Source organism: Pinus tabuliformis, chromosome 3_2 (genome assembly GCF_031772625.1).
Source record: "Pinus tabuliformis cultivar Carrire ecotype Pingquan chromosome 3_2, CPIR1, whole genome shotgun sequence".
In the NCBI taxonomy this organism is placed as follows: Eukaryota; Viridiplantae; Streptophyta; class Pinopsida; order Pinales; family Pinaceae; genus Pinus; species Pinus tabuliformis.
In genome coordinates this window covers 657,281,227-657,300,697 of record NC_142302.1, presented here as the reverse complement: position 1 = coordinate 657,300,697, position 19,471 = coordinate 657,281,227, and the positions used below count along the sequence as shown (strand labels likewise).

At 40.3% G+C, this 19,471-nt stretch overlaps 1 protein-coding gene across 1 annotated transcript in view; it reads left to right on the top strand.

Moving 5' to 3' along the window:
* LOC149182377 (DUF1995 domain protein, putative (DUF1995)) overlaps positions 1 to 19,471 on the top strand; it is a 383,913-nt gene that overhangs the window by 49,366 nt on the left and 315,076 nt on the right. Inside the window, exon 2 of the mRNA XM_089418500.1 lies at positions 3,224 to 3,311. Within this exon, the coding sequence (XP_089274626.1) occupies positions 3,224 to 3,311 (88 nt within the window). The remainder of the gene's footprint in view (positions 1 to 3,223; positions 3,312 to 19,471) is intronic.

Genomic DNA, 19,471 nt, shown 5'->3' with positions numbered 1-19,471 from the left:
AGAATTCCAGTGATTAGAATATTCCACAGAAGATTAATCGAGGATGGTGTGATTCCTTCTCAGTGCGAATATCAACTTGTCTTGACGAAGATGATTGTTCCGAGACGAGAAGACATTTGAAACCGAAAAAGAGATCAAGCCTTTTTTATCAACAAGCTTTGAGGACAAAACGTTTTGAGGACGAAGGCAATGTTATGAATAAATATATAGGAAATAATGTAAATGATAATAATTAAGAATGATTAGTTAATTAGTAATTAGGTTGAAGAGTCATGTCTAAATGAGACATGACTCTCCATGAAGACGCATTTGCTTGGTATATAAGCAAGCCTCTCACTCTCATTGTATCATCATCTATTTTACACATTTAATATATAATATTTGTATCCTCATGGATATCTTTATATTCCAAGTCCTCTGGAGTAATTAATCTAAAGAAGGAAGTTTGTTCACTTCAGCGTGCCATCACAACCCCAACTTCTTTCAACTGTAGAGTGTGGCCGTATGGACCCTTGAAACAAGCCTTCTTCAAATTGTGGTCCAAAGCTATCCATAATAGAATCCCCTTTATAGCAGAAACGTTGCGAGTTATCCCTTACACTTCATCAAATATGGGTTTGCTCTAATCCACATTTCATGTATTTCTAGTTGTCATTCAAAATACAAGGTCGGCTCACAAAATTTCCTCTCATACCAATGAAAATTATCCTATGGAGTTAAGCCCTGAAAATGACCCAAGTGGGCTCACTAATTATCATACATGGCACAAGTGTGTGTGTGTCTGTGTGTATCTTCAAGTGACATCGTACCTCAAACTAGGCTGTTCTGTGTAGGTGGCAGGTCTGTGCACATGATGTGACGATAATTGCCACTATTACCTCTCTCGTCTGCCAGGCCTGCTCTATCCTCCATGTCCTCTCAACAGGTGCACTTGTTGGAGAATCACCATACAGCCAAGTGGCCTGCCATCTTTCACACACCATGTATCATTGTCCATGCAGCCAAAAGGTTCTATAGAACTCAGAAGTTCAGTGGCAATATTGTGGTGGCTGTCCTTATTAAGGAAGAATTCAGTCCATTTGTCAACTTGGCCATGTTTCAAGGCTTCCCTGTATATACACTGCTGATTTTAGAGCTCCATCAGTCTGGGATGGGAGAATGCATTATGTTTCAGCCATGAATTTCACCTCATGTGCTGGACATATCATCAATCTGCATTAAAATGACTATTTGACAGCTCCGTTTGTGCTTCCAGAACATTGCTACTGGTATCTTTGGGATGCTTCGCAGTTCAGACTCTCACTCACAGTCAAGGGGTAATAATCTTGTTTTCTTCTCCTAGTTCTGAAGCTGATGATCTGCAAATCCTCTTTTACCTTCACATTAACATCTAATCTATGACTTACTTCATCAATCCACAGTGGCTGGGGTACCATTAGGTCCATCATGAATAACACCATATAATGACAAAAAATTTGGATGTTGCGTTTGGCTCAGAATAGAAGCCTCTCTCCAGAAGTCAGCTATGAAATGATATTGCTCTGATGGCCTTTCATTTCCATGATAAACTGCCCATACATGCCAGAACCAAGCTCTCATATTTCTTCCACATCAGCATCCTTATTGTTTGTAAACCTTTATCTAGTGCTTGGTAGATCTAGGCCATTTGAATTGCACTCCACTGATAGCTCTTCTGTGACAAGCATAACCCTATCACTTCCTGTAATGTCATTTTTCTCTAACTTGTTACTTTTATTTACTTCTTCAGGTTCTCTAAGGACAGTGGCCAGCAAAATTTTGACAGGTTAAACTTGTTCGCAGAATTGTGTTACAGGGACCATCAATGCAGATAACATGGTCAAACAGATTAACAACGTGGTGTAACAGATTAACTTGAGAAACTTGGCTTGGAAGCCTTCCTCATCAGCTGCCCTGCTAGTGCTCACAAGTCTGACTAATTAGTAATTTCCTAATGTCTCTCTGGGAGAAAAGATGGCAAGATAAGTGTGATGTGTCACCTTGTATAGAATGAAGTAAAAAAGATGCCAACCTCTTATCTACCTCTCACTTTATTGAAATGTATAGGACCAAGTAAAGAGATGCCAACCTCTTATCTACCTCTCACTGTATTGAAACGATAATTTGTAAAACTGGCATACATCCATGCTACCTTGGCACCATTAAGAGCTGAGACAGATCACAAAACTTGAGCTATGTCTTTAGATAGTATTTTGATCCCTCTTGACACTTAATAGATCCCGGGCCAACATGGATCAATTCTAGTTGTATCTATCCCTGTATCCATATCTCTATCTGTACATAGTAACTTCCAAATTTGATAATAATGTCTGCAGCACTTTTTTTCTCTTTTTAGTGAGATGTTAACCAGCACATGTTGACTTTCATGTTTTAGTGCAGGATATAAATATGTTCACTTCTAATCACAAAAATAAGAAAACAGAATAGTCATACTTCTGAAAAAGGGCTGGTATTAAAATTTGTCATTTACTGTTTTTTCTTTCTTGTTCTTCATGGTTTGCACCGCCAAAAAATTAAACAAGAGAAATTTTTTAGTAATGAGAATGTGGCAAGTCTTCATCTGCTATGTGAAATATGCCATAAGACTGGTCAACCAGAAGTACAAAAAAGATGATTGCAATAAAACATGAAAAAAATCCAGACAAGCGTAAATAAAGAGAGCCAAGAGACAAGTTGAAGACTACACCAGATGCAATTGTCAATTCCCAGGATGAGAACTCTAATTTGATACTTTAAGTCTAGATGATGGTCAATATTGCTCGTTAAGGTCTTTAATAAGCTTGATTTGCTAATCTTGTACCCCTATGTATGCAATGACTCTTGTCATTCACGCAATATAAGACTCAGGTGGAGTAACTATCATGATGGTTCTGAGAAACACAACAGAGGACGAAGCTGACAGAGTCTACACTTTGTGGTTAAACCCCTCAGCTTTTATTAGTTTCAGCCATGTTATATTGATAGTTTGCAAATTTGTTATCTTTTCCTAGAGGACTGCAAAGTGAAAATCCTTCACACTCTGTGCAACATCTTTCCCTGAGCAGACCAATTGAATATCTAAGTTAGTTCGAGTGTTTTTGGGTTGTGGAGCTCTTGTATAAACCAGAGCATTTTGTTTTGGCACATCTAGTTTTGTTGGATTATCAATGGGATAGCTCTAATGAGACTACTTCTGTATTTCCAGTGTCTTGCCACCGGATCTGGATGGAGCTATTTTACAGGCAAGCCAATCAAGTGCTGAATTCATTTCAGCAGGTGGTATGCGAGCTATTGTAAGCATTGCCTTAGTTTCTCCAAAATTAGCTCTCTCTCTCTCTTTTTTCTTGTTGATCAATGAATGCCATGCTTGATGTTCTTCAAATATTGTTACATATCATAAGAGACTGTAAAATATGCAGAAGATAGCTTTTTAGTATTTACTATTCTGACATACAATTTGAGCGGGAACAGGGCCTTTGAGCACACATTTGAGGAGGACCACTTGATATTTTGAGTATTACTCTTTATTTCTGAGGCATTGTTGGGGGTCTTGATGTTGAGAAATGTAAATAGTATCGGTCTTCATAATCATATTTAAGTCATGATGTAATGTATTTGTCAAAAGAAAAAAAAAAGTTATTATAAAAGAAAATTATTTAAGAGCATGGGTTTCATGCTTTGTTTATTTTATTTTTAGGTCAAAGCACCCATTGAGTGTTTCTAGGGTTTATGTCAAGAATCATAGTCCTTGTCATTATGATCTAGACCCTTCTTGGCTTTGTATATCAAGAAAGAAAATTTATTTTGATGTAATTTAGTCATATAACCCTCCACCAAGTCGGCCTGCCCTCCAGTCAAGTCGGCCTCATTGAAGGAATTCAAACTCATAGAATGACTATAAATAAGTAGCTACTCGACCTCATTTGGAGATCCAACCAAGTAAGTTTGATTTGCAATTGCAGGAGGAAGAAGGGGGAGCAAAATACCTAGGAAGAAAGGAGAAAACCCTATCTGTTGATAACTCCCTCGAAGCCTTGTCTCCGCTAAACAAGGTTTCCCCAGATGCTCAACAATGTCCTCATTGATCCTAGGTGAGCTGCATCCAATGGTACACACAATGCCCCGGTCCATAAGTCTCCTTAGGGGCAACGCTCTAAGAGTCCGTTGCGCTGCATCATGTGTCACTGCATACCACCAAGTATCGCTGTACTCTTCATCATGCCATTGTAAGCCGCAAGTTGTCCTTGTACACCAATGGATACCCCCGACTAGTGTTTTAAAAACCGGCTTGTTTGAACCAGAAACCGGTCCACAAAAACTGGTGCTAACTAGCCGGTTTATGGTCAAACCGGCCGGTTCCGTCCTAAACCGGCCGGTTAGCTGCCAACGCTGCGGAGGACCCACACAACGCAATTTAGGAAACTTCTAGGGCGTTTTGGAGGGAAAATAAGGGTTGTTTCCCTCCAAAATAACCTCTCCAAGCCTTTAAAAGGAGCTTTCCCCTCTCATTTGTCTCACACATCTCATTTGGAGTTTTTGTGAGTTTGATTGGGAGCTTGGAGAGTGTTGAGTTTTCGCTGGAGTAGTCATCTTGGAGGCTTGGAGTTGGAGTTGGAGCTATTTTGGAGATAGTTTGGAGTTGTCAATGGAGTTGGCATCTTCAACAGGAGGCTAAGGAAGCTAGTTTGCATTTCCAGATAAGGATTTTCACATGAAAAATTCCTCATTTATTGTTGTCCATGTATTAAATTTTTTATCTGTTCTATGCTATCAAATTTTGTAGGTTACATGGGAATTTTTTTTCCTAAATTTAGCTTTGGTTTTCCATGTTTCTTAGCTGCATTTTTTAAATGGCAGATTTCTTTGCAAATTTTAATTATTTCAAGCCAACACGGTTCCAAAATTCAAGGACAATATGGGTTCATTGTGATTTGATTGATGGAAAAATGGTATGCAAATTTTGCCATAAAACTATTGGAGGTGGGGGTATTCTCAGATTGAGAACACTTGGCTAGGGTAAGAGGCCAAGTAAAGCCATGTGAAGCACCAAATGAAGTGTTAGGTCCTATTAGGGCATAATACCTTTCCAAGTTTGAAAAGTTTGAGGAGAATAAAGCTAGGGAGAAGGCCATCCAAGATGACATTGCAAGGAAGAGGGAATTATTAGAAGCCATGAAAGAGAGTGGGTATGATGATTATGAGATTCAAGACTCCTCTTCTATCCCTTCCACCAATCACCCTTTTCACTATGTTCCTTCTTCTTTTGGCCAACAATCAAAAGGAACAAAGAGAACAAACATCCATAGTTATTTCTCATCCTTAGCCAACATTGCCTCTTCTAATCCCACCTCCTCCCAGCCAAGTCGTCAACCCACTTTGGATGAACATTAGAAAAAACAATGCAAAGAAACTTGTTATAAATACATTGCTAGATGGTGGTATGATGCAAATATCCCATTTAATGCTTGCTCGCTCACCTTATTACCAAGCTATGTGGGGCTTTGTATAGCTGCAGGAAAGGGCTTCAAAGGCCCTAGTATGCATGACTTGAGGGGAGCTCTTTTGCAAAAAGAGATTTCTTCCATTGATGAGTATTTGGCCGAGTATAGAGATTCATGGCTCAAAACAGGTTGTTCCATCATGTCAAATGGATGGACTGATGGAAAGAACCTCACTATCATTAATTTTCTTATTTCTTTCCTTTAGGGAACCATGTTTTTGAGATCAGTTGATGCATTTGATAAGGTGAAGGATGCAACCATACTATTTGAGCTTTTGGATGACATTATTAAGGAAGTGGGGGAGCAGAATGTTGTGCAGGTCATCACTGATAATGCCTCAAACTATATTCTTGCTAGAAAGATGCCTGAGTCCAAATATAGGACCATATTTTGGACTCCATGTGCTGCACATTGCATAGACCTCATGCTTGAGGACATAGGCAAAGTGGAGTTTGTAAAAAACACTTTAGAGCATGCCAAGTGCATTACAAAATACATTTACAACCACTCATGGGTATTGAGCTTAATGAGGAAAAACACTGGGGGCAAAGAGCTTGTGAGGCCTACAATTACAAGATTTGCAACTCACTTCCTCACGTTGCAATGTCTCAATGCTCAACATAAAAGCCTGTAGACATTGTTTTCTTTTGATGATTGGATTGAATCTCGGTGGGCTCGTAGACAAGATGGCAAAGACACCAAAAAGAAAGTGTTTGACAATTATTTTTGGAAAAGGTCTGCAAAGCTTGTGAAAATTACCGAGCCCCTTCTTAAGGTGCTAAGGATGGTGGATGGGGAAAAATTGGCCATGGGCTACATTTATGAGGCTATGGATTAGGCAAAGGAGAAGATACGAGCAACTTACAAGGATAGGTTAGCTAAATATGGCCGTATATGGGAGATCATTGATAACAGATGGAACAATCAACTCCATCGTCCTATACATGCAACTGGGTATTTTTTGAACCCAAAGTATCATTATAAAGCTCGGCTAGGAGATCTGTAGAATGGGGAGGTCAGAGCTAGATTGATTGATTGCTTCAAGCGCATGGTCCCTATCCATGCAGATCAGTTGGAAATATATAGACAACTTACTCTTTTCAGTATGGCAACTGGTACCTTTGGAAAAAACTTGGCAAAGATGGCAAGAGATGTGGATCAACAAGGTAAGCAATTCCAATTTCCAATTTGTTTTTCTTTTCAAGTTAAATTGTTTACAAATATATAATTCAAATTATCTATAAATACTTGTATTTTGTAAATAAGTAATGAAATGAACTAAGTTACTAATTAATGTCTTTTTCTTTGCAGGGTTGCAGGGCAGCGCCTGCCCCCCCTTCACGCCCCCGCTCCCAATTCATGCCTCGAGTGGGAGCGGCTCGGGAGTGCGCTCCTTGAAAAAAAAAATGCTCCCTGTTTTTCAGGAGCGTTTAGTCTTTTTTGCAATTTTTTTTTTGTAGTAATAATCCAAATATAATTTTTTTTCAAATAAACAAATAAGTTTTGAGTGGGCAGCCTAATGATCAAGCCTATGGCCCTAGTATTGATATGTGATTCATGGTAATGTTAAATTCTTAAAGTAAAAGTGACATTCTCCTTAATCTTCATTTTCATCTTTTTACTTAAATTTTTAACATTACCATGAAATGACTCAGGATGTTTGAGAGTGGTTCCGACCTCATTGGATTTCATATGGAGAAAGTAGAATTTTAGATTTCATTCAAATTCCAACAGACATATCAGTTTTTCAGGATTTCAGGATTGGGGGGATTGCAATGTTTCCATTAGATTTTGTCATGTATTAGGGTATGGAACTCGTATTTAATCAAGAGCACCAATCCCTCTATGTACCTTGAATCCTTGATGTTAGTGACATTGGTTGTCGAACTCCTCTATCATGACCCTCCTAAAAATGTACATATCACTCAAACAAAATCTTGACTTGACATGCTATGCTTTTTCTATCTTACGTTAATGCTTAGAGGGTGATATTAATGATAAAGATCCCTATATAGATCCAGAGGTAATGACAAAGATACCTCTGGATATTAATGCTTAGAGGGTGATATTAATGACAAAGATCTTGATTTTCCAACAAGACTAAAAAATTAGACATTTCTCGTGGCGGCAAGAGGCCCAAGCATTAACAATAGATAATAGATTTACTTGTCTTTTCTAGTTTCTAGTAGTTTTTATAACTATTGATTCTTTCATATTTATTATGATATTTTTTGTAAACAATATATGACAATTTAAATTTGAAGTTTGAAGTTGATAATTACTGATCTGGGCTCTCGTAGCAAGGTATTGATCCAAGAAGTGGACACCTCAAGGATCCTGCCTATCTGTAGCTCTTTCGAACTACAACTCCAAATCAACCCACCTCCCTCTTAGAGGTATCTCGACTATCATGGTGAACTCCTCTTCGATCTTCGCGGGCGCAACCTTCGGATCGTGTTTCTCATCCTTGTAATTCTTCTTGAGAGGACACTGAGTAGCGTAGTGACCCATCTCACCACACCTGAAACACTTGACCTTAGAGACGTCCTTCTTATGTCTCCGCTGCTCCTGTTGTCCCTTCGATGCAAGGGTTGCATTATCCTCCTCCTTGGGCTTTGACCCACTATTGCTGCTGCTGCTTCCATCAAGTTTGACCTTGACTAAGTCTCTCCTAAGCTCCTCTTGTTTTAGAGCTGCCCACATCTCATCCCAATTAGGCAATGCTGCTCTGCCCAAGATACTCTTGATAAAGACTTGCCACTCATCTGAGACAGAATTGAGGGCCAGTCTAACCAAATTTAAATCCTGAGGTGTATGCCCTGCAATAGACAACTCATCACGGGTTTCCTTCAGCTTTGTGAGGAATGGATCCACACGCTTTCCTTTCTGCATCTGAGCAGATCTCAGTTTCTGCTCCAAGTACATCTTCCGCTATTTTGAAGATCCCTGATATAACGTGGCCAAGGCATCCCACATCTCCTTAGTAGTCCCTCTGCTAGCAACGTGACACACCATGTGATCCTTGACTCCATCCAGGATCATCCTCTTGGCCTTCGCCATCTTAGCTCTGTACTTCTTCAACGGATCTGCATCCGCAGGGTCAACCACCACGCTGTCGACGTACGTCTTGAGGGCATGCTCATCTAGAAGGAAAGACATTCTAGCCTTCCAGATGACGTAGTTGGATGCTCCGTCCAACCTGTCTTGATCCCTCAAGCCACTGGTTGCCATATTTGCCAAAAATATCGAAAATCCCCTCTCTGCTTCTCACTCCTGCTACTTAGCCAATGAGAAAATGGACTTCTCGACAGGAAGCCTACCGAGGAAAAGTTCCCTCAAGGTGTTTCTCTTCCTTCTTCTGAAGTTTTTTAGCCCAACAATCTGCCTGTTGAAAAACTGCAGCCCACCAACTCTCTCATGCTGAGGCTTCAGCGCTGCTCCCTCAGCTCCTGCAAAAATTCGAACTGGAAGTCCTTCTCTCCGTCGTCTCACTCGGAGAGAAACTGCCTTGAAAATCTGCCCTCCTGGCTTGGAACTGCGTCAACCCTCTGGGGGTTTTGAAGTGCTGCCTCCTGCAGCTTTTTCGAACTCCCTATACAACTCAACATTGGATCTACTGGCTCTGCTCTTCTTGCTTCACCTGCAACTCTGATAACATGTGAAAATTCCACAACTGGAACCCCTACTGCAACAACTGATGATATTACTCCTATTTGTTAAATTACTTTAAACAAATTACTTGTAGTTTCCTACGGCAAATATCGTAATACATACACTACAACCTTCACTTAATTAAATTATAAGCGGAAACAAGATATTGAGCAAGAAATAAAATACAATTAAATTATAAGCGGAAACAAGATACTGAGCAAGAAAGAAAATACAACACAATAGACATTGTTATTTTTGGACAAATGTTCTTGAAAAAACCAATGCGGGAAAACTGGTGCAACAGTTCTGAGGGTTTGTTATTATTAAGCAATAGCAAATTTTGAAAACATCTCTAAATACCTCTTAGGTTATTCAGTTACAAAGAGAGAAATACTGGTAGAAAGAATTCTGAGATTACCCATACTATCACTGGAAATCCTGGCTTATCCATCCTTAGAATGATTACCCCCAACTTTTCTGGTTGTCTTCACGCTACCTTTGCGCAGTATTTGCGTCAGCCCAACGTCAAGCTCTCTAGGGACAACGTCAATCCTTTGCCTAGTCGATTTTTTGCCCAGGAGATTCGATTTCTGCCTCCCGCTCTAACACCCTGGCTCCCAGCTTCTGAAACTGAAATTCCCATTGCAAATTTCAGACTCCCTCTTGGCTTTTACGCTGCCTCTGCATGGCTCTGCGTCAGCCCCTCTGACTAAGTGTTGCCACTGCTGGATTACTCTCTGCCTCTCTCTGCTGATGATTCTCTGGATGAGAAAATCTCTCTCTCCCTCCAGATGCTATCCTTGCCCCTCAACTGCGAGAAATCTCCTCAATCGAATTTCCTTCTGAGAACTTCTCACTTCAGAAAATTGACCTCTTGATCTCTCGGTGTGTTTTCCAAATGACCCTCAAGCCCCTTCTTATATCTTTCTGTTGGACAACCAACGACCTAGATTAACTCCTTATCAAAGGCTCAGATCGTTTTGGCTTGATGTCCGTCTTCTTCTAGAAGTTATACCCACAATTAGATTAATACCCATTAATATTTTAATATTCCTAAGTTTAGACTTAGGAACTCCATTAAAAATATTAATTATTGCAATAAAATTGTTTATGGGTGGAATTTCCCAAAACACTTTCTAGGTTCTTTGGAATACATGTGCCCAAGCCTCTCTGCAAAATTTGAGGCCTAGAGCACATCTGATGTTACCCCAAATCAACAACAACTCAGCATGTTGAACTTCTTTAGAATAGAATATCCCAATTATATTTTGCTTGTGACACAAAAATGTCGTATTCCTTCGGTCATACTTAAATACGAAAGAAATAATGCAATTAGCATGATCTATGATTTCAAATTTTGCAATCATATGTGATTCAAACGTTTGAAACAATTCAAAATTGTTACCTGTGTAGATCAGATCATCAACATAAAGTGCGACAATAAGAATGTCTCGACCTGTCTGAAGTATATAATGGTTGGGTCCAGATGAACTCTTGACTAAACCATGGTCCTAGAAATACTTATAATTTCTTGAATACCAATCCCTTGGTGCTTTATTATGACCATACAAAGCCTTTTGTAGCCTGTAAACACAATCTTATTTTTTCTTGGAATCTCAAAACCTTGAAGCTTCTCAACATAGATTCTTCATCTACATAACCATTTAAGAATTTGTTGTAGTGGCTACAACCACCCTCCAAAATTTTGCCGATGCTTTGATTTTGGAGCCTTCCTTCTAAACCACAGTAGCTCATCTTGCATTGATCTAGGTACTTGTGCTTCCACTGAGCCTTATTCTTTTCATCTTGGCTTGTGTTTCCTTACTCAATTCATTTTCTAACCCACAAGCCGATCTCTTGACTTGGTCCCTTGACAGTTCCGAGCTTGCCTTAGAGAACTGTGCAATCCTTGAGGGCAACTAGCCTTGCTCTTGGGAATTGTATAGTCCTGATTGCCAGTAAGCCTTAAGCTCAGAAAATTCGCAGTATTGAATGGCAACCAACCTTGAGTTGGGAAATTGTGCAGACAAGAGAGGCAGCCCAGAGACACTGAGCCCAGAAATTGTGCAGAGCTCACTGTGCTCAGAAACTGCGTAGTGCATGAGCCAGAGAGTTGCCCAGTCCTTCCCAGAACTGCGCAATATTTCTGGGCAATGGATGGCCATTTTTCTCGAAAAAGCAAAAAACATCCTTAAAAATAGGGATCTATTTTTAGCAACCTGAAGGAGGCACTTGAGTTATTTTAGAAATTGCCGCCAAGTGTCGCTTTTTCCTTGATTTTAGGCATGCACGTCATAAACCCTAACTTGACCAAATCTATTTAATCGACGCTGCTAGAGCTCATTTGCACATTCGATCTTGGAGCTCTAGCATTCCTGAGGAGATCAAGGAGCCTTCGGTGCAATCGTCGTCGCTTTTCTGGGTGAGTTTTGCTTTTCTCATCTTTTGCTACTTTTTTGTCGCTTTTTGTTGTTTAGCTTGTGAGAGTGTTGTTTCACTTGTTTCTTTGAACGAATGCTGGCATTTTAACTTGTTTTAGCTTGTAGAAGTGTTGTTTCAAGTTTTAGATTGTCTTTCCCAAGTGTCGCATGTGTTTTCCTGTTTTTGCACCAACGGTCGCCATTGCGGTGACTCTCTTCACATGCTTCGTTTTCCTTCAGTTTAATTGATTCTTGCACTTGTTTCACATGCATGCATCAACACTTAGTTAGATCTGCACTCAACATCACACCATCTTTCAGATTTGCTTGATTTTCACACTCCCCATGGGCAGATCTGGGTCCCCTTATCCGGATCTCACTATGCACAGCTAGCACTACGCAATCTGGGAGCTCAAGGCCTCTGCCTTGGCTTCTGGAATTATGCAGAGCTTGGCTTGGGTTGGCTCCAACTACGCACTACACAGTTCTAGGAGCTAGCCTCCCAGCCTGGCTACGGAGACTGCGCAATGCACAATCTCTCTAGGCCTTGGCTCAGACTGAACTGCGCATTACGTAGTTCCAGTCATCGAGCTTCTCGACTAACTGCTGGGACTGAATAATGCGCAGTTCCCACAGTCAGCCAGTGACCTCTGTCAGCCAAAATTGTGTAATCCTTCCCATCATGAGCCCGACTTGCTGCTTGATCTTGTCTTGAAGTTGCTTTGGTTTTTAAGTTGACATTTGCTTGCCATGAGTGTCCTCTCTGTCCCATAGGTACAACAGTTGAGCATCTCTCTAGTAGTTACAGTTAACATGGCATCCAAGAGAGCTGCATCAAAGGAAACTGCCAAGAGCAGTACTAGGGAAGCAGTTGAGCAGATATCAATGGATTTTTCAGTTTATGTAGATACTCAGCTGTTCATTGAGAAGGGTACAACACTGACATGGCAGCAAATCAAAGATACTTTTGCAGAGAACTTCAAGGAAGACTTAAAGGACTGACAATTTTATCTTAGCATCCAACGGTCAGGGTTATATAAGGTTGCATGTAGGTACCCCGCCTTCCCATGTGCGAACATCATCAACTGGATTGTCTCACACATAGATGAACAAACTATGACATTGAGCAATGCCGGCGGGAGAGAGTTTGTCACCTTCAGGGCAGAGAACTTTCAATAGATGTATTACTTACCTGAGCCAGTGAAGCGCATGGACTCACTCTTTTATGCCACCCATAGCTATGTGAACACGAGAGATATTGTCAAGCACTAGGTGAAAGAGTCGTCGAAGTTTAGACAGACACCTACCCATGTTTACAAGACGAAGTCCCTCAGGAAGGCTTACCAGTTCTTGATCATCTTTGCCTGCAGAATATATGGTCAAGAGAAAACATAAACCTTTCCTGAAGGGTGGGTGGTCTTACTGGACCAGTTGGTGAATGATGGGAGGCCATTCAACTGGTCGAATCTGTTGGCTCATCAGTTGAAGACCCATGTGGCTAAGGCTCGGAATCCGCCCAAGAATGAGTAAGCAAGATTTTACATGTCCGCATACTTACTGGATGCAATCTGTGCCCAGTAGTAGTTCCTTGGCATGAGTTGGACATGGACACCAAAAGAGACTTTCATCAACATCTATTGCAAGTTGCTTTCCGACTGCAGCTATCGAGGAGTGATGGCAAGGCTAATTGACCATTTTATCATCCCGTTGTACAAGCTTATCTTTGAGCAGGATCCACCTTGCATGTCTTGAGAAGCAATGGAGGCAATAGTAAACATTGCATATTGGTATGCCTCACTAGGTGGCACCTTCATCAGAGTGTTTGGTAGAGAGAAGCCTCCGCATGTTCTACCAAGTTATGCCATTGACAAGATGATCATGCAAGAAGTTTCATATCACCTCTCCATAGGGTTGTCAACAGGACTGCATAGGAAGAAGAAAGCGCCATGGATGGCTCTTCCTTTGCGGATTGGATTATACACGATTAAGAGCTTGAAAAATGCAGATGTCGAGGCTAAGGAGATAGTCAAATTCGAGTTCGACACTAGGGAATTTAATCCGTATGATCCCCACGGTATCTGCAAAGACCACTGTGCGAGAGTTTACTTTCCGTCGATCCACGGGGCATGTCATTGGCTAGAGGGGGACCCTTGGAGGTACTGTTACAATGCCTCCAAACTCTGTGAGTGGGTCAGTATAGCAATAGCTTGGAAGGCTGCTCTGTAGACAGCAGTAGCTCCAGAAGCAACAACAACAGCAGCAAAAGGAAACAATCTAGTGAAGGACAAGGGAAAGAGGAAGGTTGCTGAGGACCTAGAGGGAGAGTAAAGCTGTAAGATGAAGGCAGATGCTATCCTGGAGAAGGTAGCTTTGGCGGTGGAAGCAAAGAGGGAGCAACAAATGAAGAGAGAAGAGTAAAGAAAGAGAGAAAACAGAGGTTGCAAGAAGTAGAACTGAAGCTGTAGGAGACAGAGAAGAAACTGAAGGAGGAACAAGAGTTGAGGAGGAGAGAAAGAGAAGAGGAGCTGAATGAAATTTCCGCATTGGGAGAGATGAGGACAACGATACTTGCTGAAGTATCAACACTTGAGGGTACCATGCGGAAGCTCTATGACCGATTTGTCACCCTGCATAAAGAAGTTGTCTGTGTGCAAAGAGTTTGTTCAAACTATCAAGAACATACATGCTTCCATTGCCCATGTACAAGAGTGGACAATGCGGTATAAAGGGGCCTCGCTTGACTTAGTAAAGAAGATGAAACCATAGGTAGAGCTGGAGAAAGCAAAGGTCTGAATGTTGATCCAGAACTACGAGCAGCTCGCCCCATTCATCAACAACATACATACCTCATATGTGCGGTTGTACAATAGTTTGGATGTCATGGTGAGAAAGCATAGGATCCCATCAATCGGTTCCCTCATTGATGCTAAACCCAAGAACCAAGTTCGTTAGAGATCGATGAGTACATGGAGTAGCTAAGACGAGAGGCCACCAGAGAAGACTTGGAGTTGAATGCACACAACATGCAGAAGTACATTGGTGGTCCTGTCAAGGTCAACACCATGCTGCTCATGCTTCAAAACAAGTTGGATACAGGTTCCAAGAGCATATACCCGGATGCCATGGAGGCAAGAGTCCGCTTCCAAAAAGACACCATCAAACAGTTTAGGGACACCATCACATAGTACCAGGCTTGGCATCAACATGTGACCAAGAAGCACCAAGTGGATGTTACTGAGCTGGACTTTGCCCAACTTCATAGTCGTAGTGTTGTGTCTTGTTAAGCTGTCTCTAGCCTATTTTGTCTTACATGGGCACATGTGGAAAATGTAATATTATTTGTAAATATGTTGTAAGCGAAATTCCAAGTGTCATTAGTGGAATGTGAAAAGTCTTCATGTTATGTAATGAGTTACTTGTAAAGAAGTTGAAGAGTCATGAGGGAAGTCAAAGAGTCACAAAGGGGAACCTCATAACTCATAGAACGGGCTTTTGGGAGCCAAGCTTTTGGCTAGGCTTAGGCTTAGAGAAGGCTTGGGAGTATTGTGAAGAGCCTTGGCTTCTCCATAGCATAGAGCGAATATACTTCTTTGGAGGAGCAGGTGTTCTTGACTGTAATGTTCCACTATTGGGGCTAGTGGTCATCAATGGTGTATGTATGGATGGAACTTTCACTTATAATAATAATATCAGAGCCAACATGCTTTCATGCATATGTTGTTATTGTAGTTGGACTATTCTGGTTGCATTAGCAATGTATGTTATTTAACTTACGTATGAACTACTTTGTATGCATTTGTATGAATCTTGTTGAATGCGTGTTGTTGGATTAACTCATCACTTTAATTTGTGGACTATTCTGCATTTTAGCTTGTGATGTCATTCCGCTCGTGTGTTCCTTTCAAGCTACGTACTATTACAGGCTTCTAAGGGGCACACTTCCTTTTCCCCTTCGTGTGTTAGAACCTTCATGCATCGCACTTGACTCTCTGCAGGGTCACACACTTGCTCTCACCCAAAGTTATCATACTTTCCTCTGCGTGCTACTGCGGTCAAGGAATTACACTACCACCCACTGTTGGGACTCCTACTCCAAACGGTGTGAGGTCTAGTTGGGACTTCGTACTGGGCAGATCCCCTGAATGTTGGCGAGTTCAACAACGTCAACAGAATGCTGATTTAACATCTGCCTAACAAATTATCCATTTATATTGTGAAACTAATGGAAGAACCTGTTGGAAAATGTAACTAGTTTCGGTCTTCATAATTAACATTATACCCATGTCATTATGTATATCTTATGTTACAAGAAAAAGAGGAAAGAAAAATATTATTTTAAAGCATGGGTTTCATGCTTCATTTTATTGGTCATCTAGGTCAAGCATGTTCTTCATGCTTCTAGGGTTTTTCAAGTCAAAAGAATATTTTTTTTGAGTCAAGAGAGTCCTTGTTCTTTGTAGATGACCCTATTAGGTAAGTTGTAACATGTAAAATGTATTGATTTTGAGTCTAGAAAGTCAAATAAGCCACTAAGCACAAGTCGGCCCTGCCAATAACAAGTCGGCCTAGAAGAGGCTATTCGACCCCCACAGATGGGTATATATAGAAGCAGTTTCGACCTCATTTGGCACCATTTCGATCTGCAACATGAAGAGTTCGTTATCAAGCAAGAAGAAGAAGAAAAGAAGAGCGAAGAAGGCTAGAAAACAAGGAAGAAGACTAAGCAAAGAAAGGAGACCTAATCTCTATCTATTTCTATCCACAGGTGCAAAGGTTAGTGTTTTTGCAGGCCGAGAATTGTAGGTTCGAGTTGCAGGAGGTCGATAATTTTAGATCCAAGTTGCAAGAGTGCGGAAACTCTGATTTGACCTAGTTTGACTCTCGTTGACTTTGGAGACATTAACTTGATTGAGGGAAGAGTTCTTGAAAGGTTGACACCTACCAAAAATAAGGATTTACGCTGTTCCAAGGCATCGAAGTTGCAAATCTGAAGTATGAGGCCGAAACTTTGAAGTGGAGTTGATTTGAAGAGGTTTGACCTTTGTTGATTTGGTCAAACTTCCACTTGTTTGGAAGAAATTCTTGAATGGCTGACTTGATGCTTGGAGGAGGTTTTGAATTTGGTTCTAGGGTCTTGGATTTCTCATTTGAACTGATTCTATAAGAAAATAAGAGATTCTTTTTGGGTTTTCCCATTGGAGGGGTTTTGCCCTAGCTTGGAGCTTATTATCTGTGTCCATTGTTTCTATTGATTATGCTCTTGATAATTGTTTGATGAAAAGAATCTAATTAAGAACAAGAAGAAAATAAAATAAGTTCACAAGCTTTTATCAAGGTTAAGGAGAATTGAATTATAGCTGCCTTACTACATTCTCCAACAGAACCATCTTGATTACTAGAGCAAATGTCTCTATATAATCAATTCCTTCGTTTTGAGCATAACCTTTTGCAACCAAACAGGCTTTATGTTTATTAATTGAACCATCTGATTTATACTTAGTTTTATGCACCCATTTAGTACCAATGACATCCTTTCCTTTGGGTAATTTGAACAAATCCCATCATTTTTCATCAAAGCATTAAACTCTGCATCCATGGCGTCATTCCATTCTTTCTTCTTTAATGCTTCTGCATAATTATCTAGGTGACACGCCTTCATTACTTTAGCCATAAGTGCAAAATTCACTTTGGAACTCTGTGATCTAGTAATTCTCTTTTCAAATTTTCTATACAACATCTCTTTCAAAATGACCTCTGGTTAGCCGCTAAACACCCATTTAGTACCAATGACATCATTTCCTTTGGGTAATTTGAACAAGTCCCATCATTTTTCACCAAAGCATTAACTTTGCTTCCATGGCTTCATTCCATTCTTTCTTCTTTTATGCTTCTGCATAATTATCTAGGTTATGCGTCTTCACTACTTTAGCCATAAGTGCAAAATCACAATGGAACTTTGTGATCTAGTAATTCTCTTTTCAATTTTTCTATACAACATATCTCTTTCAAAATGACCTCTAGTTAGCCGCTTTGGCTTCTTATAATCCTTTGTCTTAAAAAAATATCCATTACCAATTTCTACTCCTTTTTCACTTGATTCTATCTGTATATATTTTGGCTGATAAAATCCTTGCTTATTAAAGAAAGCATCTCTGCTTATTATGATTTGTTTTGCTTCATGATAAAAAATTTGTAGCTTTTTGTTTCAGTACTATACCCAATAAAATTACACTTCAAACTTTTATCATCCAATTTTCTCCTCTTTTCCTTAGGCACATGTGCATATGATGTGCAACCAAAAACTTTTATATGTGCAACACTTGGTTTGCATCCTAGCCAAGCTTCTTCTAGAGTCAAATTCAATTCAATACTGCTCTTGTATGACATCTGTTGAGAGTGTAAACTATTGTGTGCGCTGCTTCAGCCCAAAATGCATTTCCAAGAGACTTAGTTTTTAACATGCTTCGAACAATTTCAACTATGGTCTTGTTTTTTCTTCCAACAACTCAATTTTGTTGGGGAGAGTATGAATTGGTAAATTCTTGCTTTATTCCATTTCTTTTGCAATAATTCAATAATTTGTTTGATTTGTATTTCCCCCATTATCTATTCTTAGGGTAAGAATTTTCAAACAACTTTGCTTTTCAACCATGTCCTTGAATTTAGGAAAACAAGAAAACACCTCAGACTTCTCCTACAAAAAATACACCCAAGTATTCCTGGAATAATCATTCAATGACAATAAGAAAATAGCTTGCCTTTCTAAAAGACATTCTCTCCATTGGACCCCACAAATATGAATGTATCCATGCTAGATGTTCTCTAGCCTTCTATATATAGTTTGAGAAACTCTCCCTCTATTGAAATTTGGTAGCATTAGGAGGTACTTCTTACATGGCTTTTGTGTTGGGTGTGTGAGAATAATTAAAAGGCACAATAAATATTTTAAACTTCATTATAAGTCCACTTAAGGTGTCAAGTCGGCTCAGGTTGGCCAACAAGGCCAAAAGACACACCCCTTGGAAAAGTATAAATACAAGAAGGTGAAGGATAATTCTTCTTGTGTGGTGGAAGTGGTGGAAGAGGCTATAAGTGACTTAGTTGCAGGTAGCAAAAGGAGTCACATGAGAGAGATTAGGTAATGTTATGTGTCTTCGTGTAGGACACAACTGTTGAAGGCCTAAGGAAAGGAGGCCGTAGGCTGGAGAAGAGGTGGTAGCTAGGAGGAAGCTGGCCACAAACCTGAGAAACATGGTGTAGAATTGCCCAGGTTAAACGCAGGAAAGTTAAGGGCACCTGTAGCAAAGGAAGACAGATTGAGACTTGTGTTAGGGCTGGTTTCCCTACTTGCAACAAAGATAAATTAGCTACATGCTTCTGGTTGATTGTGGAGGCCCGCGACAGTCAGAACAGGAGGTCTAAGGGTTGCAACAAGAAGATAAGGACTGGTTGAGGGTTGGAATAAGAGGATGAGGGCCTAAGTGAGTAGGCTGAGGCTACAGGAAGATTGAAGAGGTTGGATGTAAGGGACAAGCAGCTGGTCGTGGAAAGAAAAGGCGAGTTGTCTGCTACATGAAGGTTGTAAAAGGGTTGCCGAGTAAGCAAATTGCTATTTGGGTAATTTAAGGAGGGCTGGTAAAAGCCCTAGTTTGCTACAACTGTGTTAGGGTGTTGTAAGTGTCGATATTTGGGTAGGAAAGGCTCAGACTCCAGAGGACTAAGCCTCAACCCTAGGTGTTTGGTCAAAGGGTTAGACCTATTATTTGGCATTGTACAGGGATTGTAAAGGGTCACTATCCTTGGTATGGGAGCCTTGTGTATTTTCTTGTTAATGGATTGATAAGAAACAAGTTTGGTCATAAAAAGTTGAAGGAAGTTGTC